Raw genomic sequence first — 17,691 nt, 5'->3', positions numbered from 1 at the left:
CTCTCTCTCTCTATCTCTCTCTCTCTCTCTCCTTTCTTTCTAAATATGTCTTTGGAAATTTTAGTTCATGTGTATGTTTGACTGTTTGTGCTACATTCATTAATTGTCTGCAGAAGCCAGAAGAGGGTGCCAGATCCTCTGAGAATGAAATTACAGACAGTTATGAGCCATCACACAGGATTTGGGAATTGAATCCAAGTCCTCTGGAAGAGTAGCCAATGATTTTAATGGCTGAACCATCATTCCAGCCTTCAGCCTGCTTTCTTATACCACCTGCTCAGTTATGGTGCCACCCAGTGTGAACTGGAATCTCTCATGTCAATCATTAATTTAAAACTGAATGCCCCATGGATTTATATAGGAAATCTGGAGGATTGGAGGAATATGGAGGCATCTTCTGAACTAAAGTTCCCTTCCCCCCAAAGACTCTAGTTTATATCACATTGATGAAAACAACTGATCACACTGTGTATGATATAAGACATTCACTTTGTCTAACTTTGACCACTGTTTTAATCACATATGTCAATCATTTAACTTTTGGCACCACAGTTTCCCTATCAACCACAGATAGTTTCAGAAGACTCAATTTAAGCTCTTTCCTTTTATGGTCATTCCAATAAAAGGAGTTGATGATTCTCTCCATTCTTTTTGAGTTTCTGATTCCAATTTGATGAAAACACATTGAGTGACTCTCAGCTTCACCTGTCCTGCATGAATGTATCCTTTCTCCATTTTTCCATGTCCTCCAGATTCATCCGCACTGATGCCTATGTTCGGGCAATGACAGAGAAGAGGATTGTCATAACAGAATTTGGCACCTGTGCTTTCCCAGACCCCTGCAAGAATATATTTTCCAGGTTAATAAAACCAAGCTGCACTTTATATCAACCTTTTTTGTTCATGAAACCTAAAATTTAATAAACTAGAAAATCATTTGCTTCTGCAGGTTTTTTTCTTACTTTCGAGGAGTGGAGATTACTGACAATGCCCTTGTAAATATATACCCAGTGGGAGAAGATTACTATGCCTGTACAGAGACCAACTTTATCACAAAAGTTAACCCAGAGACCTTGGAGACAATTAAACAGGTAGGACATTGTGCTCAGAGAATATTTCTCAAGTACATAAAGTTGAGAACTTAGATTTAAAACATTAGGATAAATTCAAAAGAAAGAACACGAGACAGATTAATTTTCAACTTCTTCCTGGTCACCAACTGCTAGATATGTAACATATAAATGGTGATATTTCTTTCTTTTTTGTTTTTGTTTGTTTTGAGAGAGGGTTTATTTCTGGTTTTGGAGCCTGTCTTAGAACTCACTTGGTAGACCAGGTTGGCCTTGAAATCGTGAAGATCTGCCTGTCTCTGCCTCCCGAGTGCAGGGATTAAAGGTGTGCACCACCACGCCTGGCTAAAATTTCTTTCTTAACCTATGATATTTTAAATACATACATTTAAAACAACTAACATTCATTCATTTGTGACACAAATACTCTCTGAGACCTTTCCATGTATCAAAACTTTTGTAAGATACAGGGATATATCAATGAGTAGCACAGCACTGTCTTTGACCCATAAGATATAAACAGCAGTATTCAAAAATTAGCTATTAATGTTGAAAACATGCCGTTGGTAGTTCTAAACAACTACGTTGCACCAATTTGTCCCTTGTAGATACCTCTTTTTATAAATAAAGCTGTATTTTAAATGGAATAGCATTAATAAAAATATTAGAAAATGACATATTTTACTGATGTCTTATACAATATTCTTTAGTATTTCTTAAAATAGACACACAGTCTCAACCAGAATGTATTAACACATTTTTCAAGGTTTTGTTCTTGTCTTTAGTAAGCTTAACCTCTAGATGAGGAAATCAAAGAAGAACCCAATAGCAGGATTCAGAATGTAGTGAATCTTTTAAGAAAATATAAACCTAAGTAAAGAAAATACAAAAGTATGTCTCAAGGAACTTGTTTAGTGTAGAGAATACAGGTAGCTTCAGTGAATTTGTTCAGAGAGCATTTAGAGTGAGGGTTGCATTATCAAAGACACAGAGATGGAGAAATAAGGAATCTTTTTTCATAAACTGAAAATAATCTTTTTAGACTAGATGTGCAGCAGTTCTCTGTGGAAGCTTTGGGCAGGAGATGACTCTTAACTGAAGGGGTGTCCCACATGCTACAGAGGCTTGATGGTTCTGATCTTGTCCACTAAACACCAGAAATGTCCTTGATCACTATGCGATTCAAAAATGGTTCAGATATTTTAAAGTAGAGGTCAATCTTTAAACTGAAACTAGTCATCTAGAAGTGTAAGTAGTTTCAAAGGGAGCAATGATACACAATTGCATAAATCTGAAAGCTTAAATAATTGGCTAGAAATTTGAAAGAAACTGTTTTCCTGATGGAAAGTTACTGAAAGTCTTCGCTCATAGAAACTATATAAGAATTTATACTTTAAGGTGTTTACTTAGAAACAAAGGAGTACAAAGGAGATAGGGCTATCTAGGAGATCAATCATGGAATTCAGGACTATAAATAACATTAATGTGATGTTATTTTCAAAGAGATAAAAAGGAAGGAGCTTGAATATTATGGCATTAGTTTATTGACCTCAACCTCAATAATATACCCAGTGCCCTTTTTCATATAGTTTATAACTGAAGCTGACAGGGCCCCCAACATCCGTGTTTTATTCCACAGGTTGATCTTTGCAACTATGTCTCGGTCAATGGCGCCACTGCTCATCCACATATTGAAAGTGATGGAACTGTTTACAATATTGGCAATTGCTTTGGGAAAAATTTTTCAGTTGCCTACAACATTATTAAGATCCCTCCACTGCAAGCAAGTGAGTCTGTTATCAAAAGTGCTGGAAATAGAGGATATAGATTATAGTATCAGAATTATTCTCAGGCTTGATAAGACTTCTCTTATTCCTATCCTACCAGATAACTAATGTCCCAGAGGCAAGACAATAAACAATGATGACTTCAAAATCCAGAAATCAAGGGGCTAAGTTCTATTCTACAATGTTTCAAGACCTAGTGCATGTATATTTAAATATTATTTAAATTTATATTTAGCAAACATTTATTGAGAACTTATTCATATGCCAAGTAAAATATTGAGTTCCTATTTGGGTAGACTGAGAAATTTTGGAATGAGGACCTTGCCATGATTTAAGAAGTCATTTATATTGTTTTCTCATGCATGAACTTTAGCATGCATAGTATTTATTGAACAGAACTTCATATTGGACAGAACTGTTGATATCACTCATCCATGCTGTACTTTTAAGGAACTTTACAATACTATGAGGGAGTTTTGTCTACACTAAAGCACTGCTTTACTTCCCTGGGCTTAAACCTGACTTCCACTTTTTCTAAGATGTGACTCTATAGTACTCTTCCCTGTGTGTTTTTTCAAATTTGCTGCTGTTTGGATTTTCCCAGATTAGGGCATCTTCACAATGATGGGAACTCAGCAGAACATGGACAGAACTGAGAAATGAGATGAGCCTGTTAAAGAAGAGCAGTTTGGTGCTTCCAGGGTGGGGGTAGCTGCCCCTCCCTGAAAGAGACTGACACTGTTTCTGACTGTAAATGAAAGGCTGAAGGAAAAGAGCCTATTAAAGGGAGGATATCAGGGCCAGAAAAAAAGAGGGAGGCCTGGAGAAGGGAACCTCTAAGAGCCTATAAAAACTCAGAGTGGAGTTGGACTCTGGAGTTTCTCCTATGTCCTCAACAGGAGCAGTTTGTTAAACACCAGTTTGGGGTGTTTGTTCTTTAATGTCCGTCTATAACTCACCTTCATTCCATCAGATTCCCTAAGGTCTGTACCTGTTACTAGCTGTACAGAACCCTCAGCTGCCACTTTCTTGTCTTCTGTCTGAATTCTTTAGCTGATAGCATGTTAATGGCTCCTTTCTATGCACTTTCCTGAGTGAGGCTTCTTTCTAAGATGTACAAATATTTGTTCTTACCCTATAAGGTGCTTAGCAGAACCCTTAGGTAACTATCACTCACCCAAGAACCCCTTAATAACATGAAATTCCACTAAGATATCCCAGAGACTAAGGAGATGAAAACACGTTCTGAAAAAAAAATTGAAAATACACCTGGAAATGCATCTTTTGCTTGTATAAACTGTTTAAAATGCTTTATATGAAGGAAAAGAAGATGAGGAGGAGGATTTTTATGATAATTATGATGATCAAAAGCCTTTAAAACCGCTTTATTTCAGACAAGGAAGATCCAATAAACAAGTCAGAGATCATTGTGCAGTTCCCCTGCAGTGATCGGTTCAAACCATCTTACGTACACAGGTAATTTGAAGAAAAGCTCACATGTAAAGATCTTATTTGTCTACCTGATCAAGACAGTTCCTTGTAGAAAAAAACAGTTTAAAACGAATTGATTTCGTGTAAACACTATAGACCTGAATAACTAAATATACCATGTGTAGACCTATTTCTTAGTAACCAAGAACTAGCCTGCCCATTCACAAACACATTTGTCTTTCTGAACAGTTTTGGTCTGACTCCCAACTATATCGTTTTTGTGGAGACTCCAGTCAAAATTAATCTTTTCAAGTTCCTCTCTTCATGGAGTCTTTGGGGAGCCAACTACATGGATTGTTTTGAGTCCAATGAAAGCATGGGGGTATGTCTGAGTCATTTATTTGTTTGTTAAGTTGTGATACTGAGAAAAGTACTTTATATTTTTTCCTTTATAAATTTATCAAAACATTTTCCTACCTTTCCAGGTTTGGCTTCATGTTGCTGACAAAAAAAGAAGAAAATACCTCAATAATAAATACAGGACCTCTCCTTTCAATCTTTTTCATCATATCAATACTTATGAAGACAATGGGTTTCTGATTGTGGACCTCTGCTGCTGGAAAGGGTAAGAAAATATGTTGGATAAATGTCCCATCTCCAATTTCTTCTGGAAACAAAGAGCTTGAATAGAGGTGGGGGTCCTTATCCCTTATTGTGAATATATAAAAGAAAAATGGTATAAAATAGTAAAAAGTGTAATTGATTGTAATCAGAGAGTTTAGAAAATCAGAAATAGACTGGCCATCAGAACTATAGTTAATAACGAAAACCAACTGGATCTGAAGCAGACCTGAAAATAGAAGATTCTGAGACTCTAAAAGTAACTTTAAATTTCGTAAGTTCTGTAAGGTTCATTGAATCCTCCCTCGTTCTGAATAAGAGAAGCACACAAGCTGTTCTCTGGCTAGTCATTAAAAATACATTGATTCCTAAGGACACAGAGTGGAGGCAGTAAAGCAGAACAAAGAATATATAAAACTGCTGTTACGGCAAAATATCCATGAGGCAGACTCTTTATTTTCCCCTCAATGAGTAGCAAGAGGAAATGGTTATGAGAGTCTTTTTGTCAATAGCAGTCTTGGTTGTGACCTAAAGAACTAGCTGTGTGTGCTTTCAAAGTCATGAATCATCTCTAAAATTGTTTTTAATTGGTTAGGTGTAATGGTGCATGCTTTAAATGCCAGTGTTTGAGAGGAAGAGGCAGGAAGATCTTAAGTTCAAGACTAGCCTGTGCTACATTAGACCCTGCTTCAAAACAAAACAAATTATTTGTAATTGTGTTCATGCTTGAATTCTTGTTTTCACAGGTTTGAATTTGTTTATAATTACTTATATTTGGCCAATTTACGTGAGAACTGGGAAGAAGTGAAAAGAAATGCCATGAAGGCTCCTCAGCCTGAAGTCAGGAGATATGTACTTCCTTTGACAATTGACAAGGTTACTTCCTTACAATTGTGATTCATCTCTCTTGGAAACTGTCATGTCTATTCATAATCTTGACATTTCAGATCTTGAAGGAGCTTTAAAAATACTAACTAAATCTCTCATTTTACAAAATGAGGAAACTAAAACTGAAAAAAAATGCTATGATTTAGAAAAGATAATTTCCACAGAATTCAGATAAGATGTAGTTTTCTTGATTCTAATTCCATGGCTTTTTCAATCACAAAATCCCTTTGAAAGCATATTTAGTGACTATAGATCCAGTGACTCCTAGCATCCTTTGGCAGTTGTATAAATTTTCTAAATAATTTTAAATTATGGTGAAATAAAAGATCAGAGAGAATTCTTGCAAGGACTCGGTTAATTTACAAAGGAAATTTGGTATTCTATAAATCTGAAGATGACATTAGAAAACAAAAATAACCAATAATATTATTGATTATTATGGAGGTATTCAGAATATCCCTCTGGAGGTTTGGTAAATGAAATAAATTCAGTAGGCATACTGGCAAGAGAAATAGCATTAAAATTTGTTAATATATAAATAAGAAACTTTAAAAAAACATGAAACTGAAAGCTGAGTCTTACATACTCTCTTGATAAAGTAAAAGAAAGTTGTGATCAATGAACACTATAGAGAAGGGGTGATTTTCAGAAAAAAAAATAACCTAGAGAGCAGACAGTCTCTGAAACAAATGTCCTCTGGGATGCAGACATGTTTTCTTCCGCAATGTGAGTTTAATCTTCCTTTGGAAATGAAAAGTTTGAAGGTAACTATGAGACTCTACTTAAGTATACTAGGTGACTTGTAGGAAAGTCCACTCTGAACCTGCTGTTACTCATCTATGAAATACTGTAGGAATTGTGGGTCTATACTACTATTAAGAAAGTATGCTTTAAAGAAACTTAGTGCTGAAAGAATGGCAAACTTAGAATCAGAAAACACAGTTCTCATGAATGTCTGAAGAACTGGTTTTCTGAACCACCACACAACCATCTCTTTATTTCTACATGTTGGTCTCTCTCTTCAGTATTTTAGAATAATACCAACAACATCCATAACTTTTAGTGAGATAGAAATACAAGTCAAAATCAAGAAAAATATGATTTTTCTCATGTAAACAAATGAACACATAACATACTCTCTTTGTCTGTGTGCTTACCTATTTGGACAAAGATACTAAGGCAATTACATTGAACAAAAGACTTAAATCAGGTAAAGCAAAGCAAATGCAGCTAAGAAGGTGATTGTCTTTCCTTTAAGCATATCGGCAAACTACAAAAGAATGATAGTTGGGTGAAATTGGGCTCTGCAGATAGGGAAAAAAAAGACTTCTGTAAAGGCAAAGAGTTCCAAAAATAAAAATGCAAATAGAACTTAACAAAGATGCATAACAGAGTCCCAGGAATGCCTCATGGTGAGCAGAGAAGATGCTGGAAAGATGAACTGGAGTGAGACTATACAAGGGCTTTCTTTATCAGATTCTGGATAGCATATAATTGGTAAGGACTCACTGAGGAAGTTTGTGTGTAGGGTGTATTATGACATGGTTCCCTCTAGCACAGTGGCATGAGGAACAGATTGAGTAGTTGACAGTCTTAATCTAAAATTCCTTTTAGAATATAAATGATCCTTTGCAATTTCAATCCACTCCATTCCCTAGCTGTACCTTTCATATTTTAATATTACATGCCCTACTTATATAAATTTCCTTCCATTGTACATATCACTTGCTATCCTTTATTACCCTGAAAATTTCACTTTTCATTTTCACTCAATTTATCTGTCATGGTCAATGATTTTGTACATCTTTGTAGATAAACATTTCCTTACCTGTTTATCAGACTTGTCAAAAATCACATCATAGTTCAATTAGATTATCTGTCCTCTCTATATTTGTACCTCTTCATCTAAATTTAAGTGCTGCAAACACACAGTCATGCTAATTGCCTCAGCTTTAAATGTCTGACCACAAATCTTACTATTTCATTTCCTAACTTCACATATTGTCTTACTTTGGTAGTTAAATATTCCACCTCCTCTCCTCACTTTTATACTTTCCATACCACTTTCATGTATAATATTGATGCTTTCTCTTTATCTGAAACATTGAAGTAATCAGAAAAGAATCACATCACCTGCCAGCCTCTGTACCTATATCCTGAATATCTATCTTTCTAACCAGAGCTAATCTTTCTCATCCTTGTAGTTGACGCATCACTCCAGCAATTCTCCCCCTTCCTCCCTCCATCTCAGGTCATCCTTCTCTACTATTTTAATGTGCCATAATTAATAAGCATAATATCCTCACTAGGACCTCTCAACATATTTTGCCTCAATAAACTACCACTACACCTTCCTTTTCTGGTAGGCCCTATCACTCAGCCTTTGCTCCCATGCTGTCTTTTAGTATCTCCACTGCTTAAACATATTATTTTAAAGTACTCTTCATAACATCTCTCCAGGTTTATGAATCTCAAGGTTCAAGTTATCAACCACCACCTCCACTTTTCCTTTAATATTCAGAAACAAAACCTGAATTTTTTTTTCTCCCTCACCCACCAAAAAGTACACTCACCTGTAACAATTTCAAGCATTCTGGGACAATTACCAACCTTTAATTGCTTAGATTAGATACCATGGTGCAGGGTTACTGCCTCTCTCACTTTTAAACTCCATTCACCAGGAAACTGTCAACTCCCATCTACCTTGTCTCAATGTTACCAGCCTAGCTAGAATCATTTTCTCTAGATTGGATTTCTATAAAACAAACTGGTTTTGCTGAGTCCAATCTTTCATTACTATCCACATTCACAAAAAATACCCAAGTATAGACTTAACAAAGCAATCAGAGGTATTTCTTTAAGAATAAATCACAGTGTGTTCCTTATCTACACAAACCCTCTGTAGCTTCCCCTCATTTATCCACAGTGAGAGCCCAGGTCCTCACTATAACCCATGTGCCTTACACAATCTAAACCTACTAGCTCCCCACAAACTCTCCTAAATACCACCACACATCCCTAGTGCTTCTGGAACATATTCATCATATTTTTCCCAAGATTTGGACAGTTTTTGTTTTGTCTTGGGGGATTGTTTTGTTTTGTTTTTTCTCCCTGCTTGAATGCATTGCAGGTTTCCTCATCTAAGAGTTTTGTATCAAATGCCACTTTTACAAAGAGGCCTACTCGGATCACCTATTAAAATTTCAACCCACAAATCCTTCACACATGGAGTCCCTCTTTTATTTTTTGTTCCTACAATTGTGCTATACTGTATACTTTACTAAGTATATTTGTTAATCTCCAAATAGAACATAAGCTTCACTGCCCCTGTGAAATTTTCCTCAATACCTAGAAGAAAGTGAAAATTTGATCCAGAAGTATCTTCCACTGTTTTCATGCAATCATCTAAAAAGTTATGTGCATGTTTATGTGTACTACTACATGCATATGTGAAGAAATAAATGTCTTTTTTTTAATTTGACAGTTTGACTACATGTCATTTTCATATATCCTAGCTAGAAGGTAGTAACTGCCTTGAGCAGTTGACATATGTTTTGTTCTTCAAAACATCTTCTGACCAAGCAGATGGTTTAACACTAGGGTAGAGGCACATCCTAGCTCTGTTCCTTAGCCGTGGTGCTTCATCTGAGGTACAATTTTCTCATGTGTGAAATGGGGGAAAGACAGGACTTACCTGCTGTGAAGGTCAAATGTATATGGTCCATGCCAAATGCATTGCACAGTGTCTGGCATCTAAATAAAAACTGCTGATACTGTTCACTAACATTGTCACGGTGAAGTAGCAGTGTTCTGCATTCATATTGGTGATAAAAGGAGATGTCAGAGGCTAATTGGCTGTTGTTCCAGTCCCCTTTGATAGTGCATGGTGGATGTGATTATGATAGTTCTGTGTATAATGTCATCACTTCCCTATTGCCTTTCTTTTTTTTTTTAATGTGTACTTCCTTTTCTTTCTTTTTTTTCTTTTTTTTGGTTTTTCGAGACAGGGTTTCTCTGTGGTTTTGGAGCCTGTCCTGGAACTAGCTCTTATAGACCAGGCTGGTCCTATTGCCTTTCTTTACTATTGTTTTTTCCTTCATGTTCTCAGTACCATTTTCCTTTTCACTCAATTTGGCTTTACCATTGTACATGTAGGTTCTTTTTTATTTATATTAAAAGATTTTATTAGTTTAATACACTTAATTAAATTAGAAAAAGGACTTTTCTTTATTTTTTTATTTATTTATTAAAAATTTCCACCTCCTCCCCTCCTCCCATTTCCCTCCACTCCCTCTCCCCTTCCCTCTCCAGTCCTAAGAGCAGTCAGGGTTCCCTGCCCTGTGGGAAGTCTAAGGTCCTCCTCCCTCCATCCAGGTCTAGGAAGGTGAGCATCCAAACAGACTAGGCTCCCACAGGGCCAGTCCATGCAGTAGAATCAAAACTCAGTGCCATTGTCCTTGGCTTTTCAGTCAGCCCTCATTGTCAGCCACATTCAGAGAGTTCAGTTTGATCACATGCTCCATCAGTTCCAGTCCAACTGGCCTTGGTGAGCTCCCATTAGATCAGTCCCATTGTCTCAGTGGGTAGACACAACCCTCGCGGTCCTGACTTCCTTGCTCATGTTCTCCCTCCTTCTGCTCCTCATTTGGACCATGGGAGAGTTACACGTAGGTTCTTTTCAGTCAATTCTGGGCTGACCTCTCATTAATTATTCTTTTCCCCACTCTTCCCCTGCATGGAGCTCTGTCACATTTCCTAAACTTTTTGAGTCTTCAAACACTTTGAATGGGTGGAAGCAGGAAAACCATCTCCATGCTTCCACGCTGTGTCTTTAGCCCCACAGTCCGGCTTTCTCTGTTTGGGTCCCAGTCTTACCATGGTTCAAAACTTCTGCTTCTCACTGTCATCGGGACAATCTTCCAGTCATACCTGCTGTCTCACAAGTACCTAGCATGCTGATTAATTCTATACCACTTTTACTCCCTGAAAAGTCCTTATTTCTTCCTGAGTTTTAAAGTCCTGTTCTTGTTTTAATCTGAAGTCAAACTTCAATTTCAGACTGTTCTTAGGCCTTGTATTTTGACTCCTTAAAACAGACAGAAAGTTTCCTACACACACTTGACATGGACATACTCACTGTCTTATGTTCTGAGCTGACTGTAATGCCCTGTTTTTCCTACCCACAAGCAAGTGCTACATGTGTTCTCCTTTATCCTACAGCATTACAAAAGCCCTGGATTTCTGGGCAATGGTGGCACATTCCTTTAATCCCAGCACTTGAGAGGCAGAGGTAGGAGGATCTCTGTAAGTATGAGGCCAGTCTGGTCTACAGAGCAAGTTCCTGGACAGGCTCTAAAGCTACACAGAGAAACTCTGTCTCAAAAAACAATGAAAAAGTCCCAGATTATAATGCTTTTATGTGTTTTCCCAAATTCTACATTCACATGCCACATGGGCCATTTCAGCCCTTCTTATAGCTCTCTCCCCAAACCTAATATAATCCATAATCTATAGGAGATGCTCAAAAGTACTTAGGAAGTAACCAAATGACCACATTTTTGATCAATTGCATTTGTAGCAGAGAAATTGTAGACAATTGGAGAATCCTTAAATATCCCTTTTCTTCCTAGCACCTAGTATGGTGCCTAGCACACACAAGTAAATAAATGGTTAAGAAACCTATTTGCCTCACTGATTGGCTACATAGAAGAATGAAGTTTCAGGACAGGAAAGTGCCACATGCTGCTACCTTTTCTGAAGTATAAAATAATTATCCAGAATTTTAAACTAATTAATATGGCTGTCACATTCAAGTAGAGGTTGACATTATCTCTAAACAATGTGTTTCCAGTGAATCACTTATAACCTGCCAATATGCCATCTGAGAGACTTTCTAGTCTGATACAGTAGCCAGCCTCCTAGTCTGCTTTTTGTTTTGTTGTTCCTTCCTGTATGGTGACCTCTGAAAAGAGGAGGTGAAATTTGAGAAGTCTGCATTTACAGATGCTTGGATTTCCTTCCCTGATCACTGAGGTCTCTATTATCTTCTTCCTAAGGCTAACACAGGCAAGAATTTGGTCACACTTGCCCATACAACTGCCACAGCCATTCTGTGCAGTGATGAGACCATCTGGCTGGAACCTGAGGTTCTCTTTTCAGGGCCCCGTCAAGGTAAGCTGATCTAAAGAAAACATTACAAAACAAAGATGTCCTACTTAAAGAGACTGAGTTTTCCTATGTCTGTGTTTTGTTTTGAAGCCTTTGAATTTCCCCAAATAAATTATCGGAAATATGGGGGGAAACCTTATACCTATGCATATGGACTTGGGCTGAATCACTTTGTTCCAGACAAGGTAATGAGGCACCTTAGTAATACCCAATAGAACTTTGAGTCATGTGCTAGTCAACTAAAGCCACTCATAAACTAACCAATTGCTTTTTCTTGGGCACAAGCAGCTCTGTAAGCTGAATGTCAAAACTAAAGAAATCTGGATATGGCAAGAGCCGGATTCTTACCCATCTGAACCCATCTTTGTTTGTCATCCAGATGCATTGGAAGAAGATGATGGTAATGAAAGCAACACATGTCTGAACTTCCCTTTGTGGTGAAACTCTGCATGTTTGATATTAGGAAAGGGGTTAGGCTGATTATTCCCTAATTTTCAAAACTGATTCTTAAACTGTGAATTGTACAACACTCAAGAATTGAAATTTCATCTGTGGTCAGGTCTTATTGATTGCTAATAGTAAAAACCAAATAAGCAAACAAAAACAACCACAGCAAAACACCTTTTGTGTCATACTGGAACTCTGAATGGAAAGGATGAGAAAACAGTTGGACAGCAATAATTCTAGGTATTTGCTTTTCCTGACCAAAATATATTTCTGACAAAGTAGTAGAGTTATAGAAGACAAATAGAATATTCTAGCAGATCAATAAATGCATAGCTCTAGAGCTCTATTAGTTTTGTTTGTTTCTTTGTCTTAGTAAGTTTGGGCCAAGAAAGAATTCAGAGCCTCAGTATATATTGAGCAACTGTAATACATATCCACAAGTCTCAGTTAAGCATTAATGCTAGAGAACATGGAGAGCTAGGTCAGTGACTCAGAACCTTGACTGCTCTTGTGAAAATTGGGGGCAACTCCAATTGCCTACATCATAGATGACAACCAGATATAATTCGGGTTTTCCAGTATCCTCTTCTGGCCTCTATGAGCACCATCCATATAGATAGGTCCACAGACATTTATGCAGGTAAAACACTCATACACATGAAAATAAGATAACTTTTAAAATTAATGCAAATACAGGGAAATATATTATACTCTACAAGATTAATATACTAAAATATGAAAAAGTATAGAAGAATGAAATAATTATGGGGTCATTTTCTGGTAAATAGTTTGTACATTCATACTGCTCATTCTAAAGTATAAAAGGTTTGCTTTTGTTTTGTCTGGAAGAAGTAAACTTACATATAGGTCTTGAAAATTATAACTAAAACACACCCTTTTGCTTTAAAATTTTAAAGCATGCACTTTGTCATAACTTTTTGTAGTAAATAGAACAAAGACTATAGTATTATGTTACAGATAAGAACATAGATCCATTAACTTAGTCAACATTGGTGAGTTTCTACTTTGATCTAATAATTGTAGTAAGATGCTGTGGTTGCAGCTGTAAGAGAAAAAGACAAGATCATTCCCTTTCTGGAGTGGTCCTAGTCTAAGAAGGAACAGTTTAGAGAACTCTTTCAAGTGGTCACACAGCCAGGTAATTGAAGAGCCAGAACAAGCTAAGTCACATAGTTTTCTATATTTGATAATGTAATACCACCTTACTATCTACATAATTTTAATGACAGATAATCTTAAGACCTGATTTCAAAATTTCAAAACTGCCTTAATTAACAGGTGTGGTTCTGAGCGTGGTGGTGAGTCCTGGAGCAGGACAAAAACCTGCATACCTCCTGATTCTGAATGCCAAAGACTTCAGTGAAGTTGCCAGGGCTGAAGTGGAAACTAACATCCCTGTTACCTTTCATGGACTGTTCAAAAGATCATGAACATATTCCAGGTCAGCAAAAATGACTGTGTGAGTAAAGTCACTTCTTGCCAGTCTAAAAATCTGAGTTCAGTCTCTTGAGTCTACATAGTGAAATGACAGAACTTATTCCTGAAATCTGTCCTTTGACCTCTACACACACACACACACACACACACACACACACACACACACACACACACACACACACCATGGCATGTACATTTCCATATGCAATAAATAAATGTAAATTTTAATTAAAAAATAAAAACATCAACATGTTCTAGCAAGACATGTTTCTAATGACAAAACCAAAGTCAACTAGCTTGCAATCTATCATCAAATTCTGCTCTAGCTTGAGATCTATCGTGATTTTTTTTTGTTTTTTTTTGTTTTGTTTTTCGAGACAGGGTTTCTCTGTAGCTTTGGTTCCTGTCTTGGAACTAGCTCTTGTAGACCAGACTGGCCTCGAACTCCCAGAGATCCGCCCGCCTCTGCCTCCTGAGTGCTGGGATTAAAGGTGTGCGCCACCACCGCCCAGCTTCTATCGTGGTTTTAAGTTGAAAGTATATATGATTTTTCAGTGCTTTTCAGAAATTGCTTAGTTAAGCAAGTATTTCTTTAAAAATTAATTGCTTATTTATAAGATGATACATTTTCTGTGAGATAGACATAAACTGAAAAATTATTTGAAGCATTTAGTAATCAGATAAAATGTAAGCTTTTAAAGCTGCCTATTCTATAATAACAGTTGCCTTTAGAACACTATCTGCCTACATATTTCACATTATTGTCTAATATTTAAGAATCAAAATCTTGTATACTTGATTTGTATGTAGCATTGCTCAGTCAAGGAAGAGAAAGTATACTTACTGTCAAAGTAAACATTTTTCTTAGAACTGGGAATGTCATTCAGAACTACATAGCAATTTGTGTGTGTATGTGTGTGTGTGTGTAATTGCTAAAGAATTTTCAAACTCATCAACTTTAACTTTCTTATTCTATAAGTTAATACTTTATTTTATTCTATTTAATGTAATCAATATTTATATCTGATTTTTCAATCAGAAAACCTGTGTACAACTGACTGAGGACCCCATCAAATAATGTCTCAAAAATTTAGTTAACTATTAAAGGCTTATGTCATTAATAAAAGTATATATAATAGTGTATTAAGGGTCTCTGAAGAAACAAATTTAATAGAATTAACCAATATATAATGGAAAAGTAAAGGAAATTAACACATAGACTAAATGAATTAAAGAAATTTTCTTTTAAGGTAAAACTATCTACTTGAGAGACTGAGAAAACCATGACCTTTCTAGCAAAAAATAAATCTGTTTTAAGGAGAAAAAAATTCAGTTGAGTTAGTTTAACTCTACCTGATAATAGCAGTCATATTTAAAATAACATCTTCTTATAGATAAGGTCTTTTTTCTGTTTTGAGTATTTTATATTCACCTTAGGCAATAAGGAAAAGACAATAAAACATCTGATGATCAAGAGGTTATTTGATGGCTGAGTGTAAACCTTTAATCCTATCACTTGGGAAGCTGAGGTAAATGGATCACAAATTGAAGTAAAACCTAGCATACATAGTGAATTTAAGGGCAATTGGCCTATATAGCAAGACCCTATATTAAAAGAGAGAGGTGGGAGAGAAAGAAAATAAGAAAGGAAGGAAGGTAGGAGTAATTAGTAACTGTAAACAATCTTTTTTTGTTGTTTTTTTTTTGTTGTTGTTGTTGTTTGTTTTTTTCTAGACAGGGTTTCTCTGTGGTTTTGGAGCCTGTCCTGGAACTAGCTCTTGTAGACCAGGCCGGTCTCGAACTCACAGAGATCCGCCTGCCTCTGCCTCCCAAGTGCTGGGATTAAAGGCGTGCACCACCACCGCCCGGCTAACTGTAAACAATCTTGACAAAACCTCTTGGGCTACATTATAAAGTAGAAAATGCAAACAGACATCAGAGAGAATCCATGTTCTAAAATCCTATTGCATTTTGACTCCAATACTCCACAATTATATTAGATAATAAAATACCATGCTTTCTTATAGTGGCCTGATAGGAAGTGTGGTGGTTTGAATAAGAATGGCTCCCATATGAATTTTTGGTCATTAGGGAGTGATGCTACTTGAGAGAGAACAGGAGGCATGACTTCATTGGAGGTGCATGCCATTGTTGGAGTAGGTATGGCCTAGTTGGAGGAAGTGTGTTACTGTGGGTGGGCTTTGGAGTTTCAGAAGCCCAAGCCAGGCCCAGTCACTCTCTCTATCTTCCTGCTACATGTAAATCCAGATATAGAACTCTCATCTACCTCTTGAGCAAACATGTCTGCCAACCATACTTCCCTCCTTTCATTACAATAATGGACTAAACCTCTGAAACTCTAAGCAAGCCCCAATTAAATGTTTTCTTTCATAAGAGTTGTCACAGTCATGCTGTATCTTCAGAGTAATAGAATATTGACTAAGACAGGAAGAATCTAGACACATCCTCTGAAGAATACAAAATTTATTAAAATTCAATATTGATGGGAAATAAACTCTGAAAGTAGCCATGTAACACTTATGGGGTACCTACTATGAACTAAACTCCTTCCTTCCTACATTTATGGTATAAAAATGAGACGGGGATGTTTAGTTATTCTCTTAAAGAATAATAAAACTGTCTAGGCAGTGGTGGCATACACCTTTAATCCCAGAACTTGGGAGGCAGAGGCAAGTGGATTTCTGTGAGATAGAGGTCAGCCTGGTCTGCAAGAGCTAGTTCCAGAACAGACTCCAAAGCAACACAGAGAAACCCTGTCTCGACAAAATAAATAATAGTAATAATGATATTAATAAAAATGTTGAGTGAAGTCTACATTGAAATAAGACACATTCTTCTAAAATATTTGGTTTTTTAATAAAGCCAAAAATATTCTAATAAATTTAAATTTTTACTTCAAATAAAACTACTATTATACTACTTATTTAGTCACCAAGTCTAACCACAGATAAAAATTGTAACTGCTCATTAAATCTTACAATCTATTTATGAGTCCAAACCATTCTTATTTTTCTTTTTTGAGACAGTTATAAAGGAATTGCTGATACATAAAATTAATGGAATTGTAGTGGAGTTATGAGTACTGGGAAAGAGATTCACTGTATCCTTTGGGTATCTTTCCAGAGTCAGCACTGTTCAAGTTCTCACACCTGCCTTCCACTGATGGAGGTGAGGAATCTAGATGGAAGTAGGCTTCCTCTGAAGACCCAAAAACTGTCATCAGTCTTGCTGATGGTGGCTGTAGGAATGGTGCTTACCCTATGAAAGGATGCTCTTTCAATCACTTTCACAATCATCTGAAGAAGAGACATTTTTTCTGGACCAGACCTCGTTCTACACCTTCTTCATTCATTATACTCAACTAAACCCCATAGCCACTCTGTGGAGTAGGCATTTTTCATTTCTATTGGACTTGGTTCCCTTGTCTAACATGTCAGATGACTAGATTAGTGTAGAACAAGTTCCATAAATCCATCTATTTACTAAGAGAGCCAAATCTAGGTCATAACTTAGTGGGATTTCTGACTTCACTGTGTCTTTCCCAAATATAATATTATTAAAGTTAAACCCGCTTTTACCTTTGACAGTAGCACTACAGCTAAAAACAATGTTTCTACAATCACCTATGGATTGTTTCTGTCTTCAAGGAGTAGTTTTACAATGTTTATAGTTGAGAAATAACTAAAATTCACATTTGTGGTATACCGTTTAAGATATATCACAACCGTTAACATGGATTAGAATTTGTTGCCAAACCACAGATGTTGTATATTTGGGGAAAACAACTGCATAGAGAAATG

General features: G+C 36.4%; 1 protein-coding gene across 3 annotated transcripts in view; it reads left to right on the top strand.

Annotated features, from left to right (window-relative positions):
- Rpe65 (RPE65, retinoid isomerohydrolase) overlaps positions 1–17,080 on the top strand; it is a 21,855-nt gene extending 4,775 nt beyond the window's left edge. For 2 of the 3 annotated variants that reach the window (XM_026784214.1, XM_013350073.2), the window contains 11 exons: positions 753–860; positions 950–1,091; positions 2,710–2,857; positions 4,252–4,333; positions 4,538–4,670; positions 4,774–4,913; positions 5,656–5,785; positions 11,854–11,968; positions 12,056–12,150; positions 12,254–12,365; positions 13,712–14,020. In XM_026784214.1, coding sequence (XP_026640015.1) covers positions 784–860; positions 950–1,091; positions 2,710–2,857; positions 4,252–4,333; positions 4,538–4,670; positions 4,774–4,913; positions 5,656–5,785; positions 11,854–11,968; positions 12,056–12,150; positions 12,254–12,365; positions 13,712–13,863 — 1,326 coding nt within the window. In that variant the 5' untranslated portion in view covers positions 753–783 and the 3' untranslated portion in view covers positions 13,864–14,020. Of the gene's footprint in view, positions 1–752; positions 861–949; positions 1,092–2,709; positions 2,858–4,251; positions 4,334–4,537; positions 4,671–4,773; positions 4,914–5,655; positions 5,786–11,853; positions 11,969–12,055; positions 12,151–12,253; positions 12,366–13,711; positions 14,021–17,014 lie in introns of those variants that run through there. The other variant, XM_026784213.1, reaches the window with a different exon arrangement.
- Positions 17,081–17,691: the final 611 nt, after the last annotated feature.

The sequence above is a fragment of the Microtus ochrogaster genome, chromosome 21 (genome assembly GCF_000317375.1).
Source record: "Microtus ochrogaster isolate Prairie Vole_2 chromosome 21, MicOch1.0, whole genome shotgun sequence".
NCBI classification, from domain to species: Eukaryota; Metazoa; Chordata; class Mammalia; order Rodentia; family Cricetidae; genus Microtus; species Microtus ochrogaster.
The sequence above is the reverse complement of the archived record's forward strand: the minus strand, read 5'-3'. Positions and strand labels throughout refer to the sequence as shown.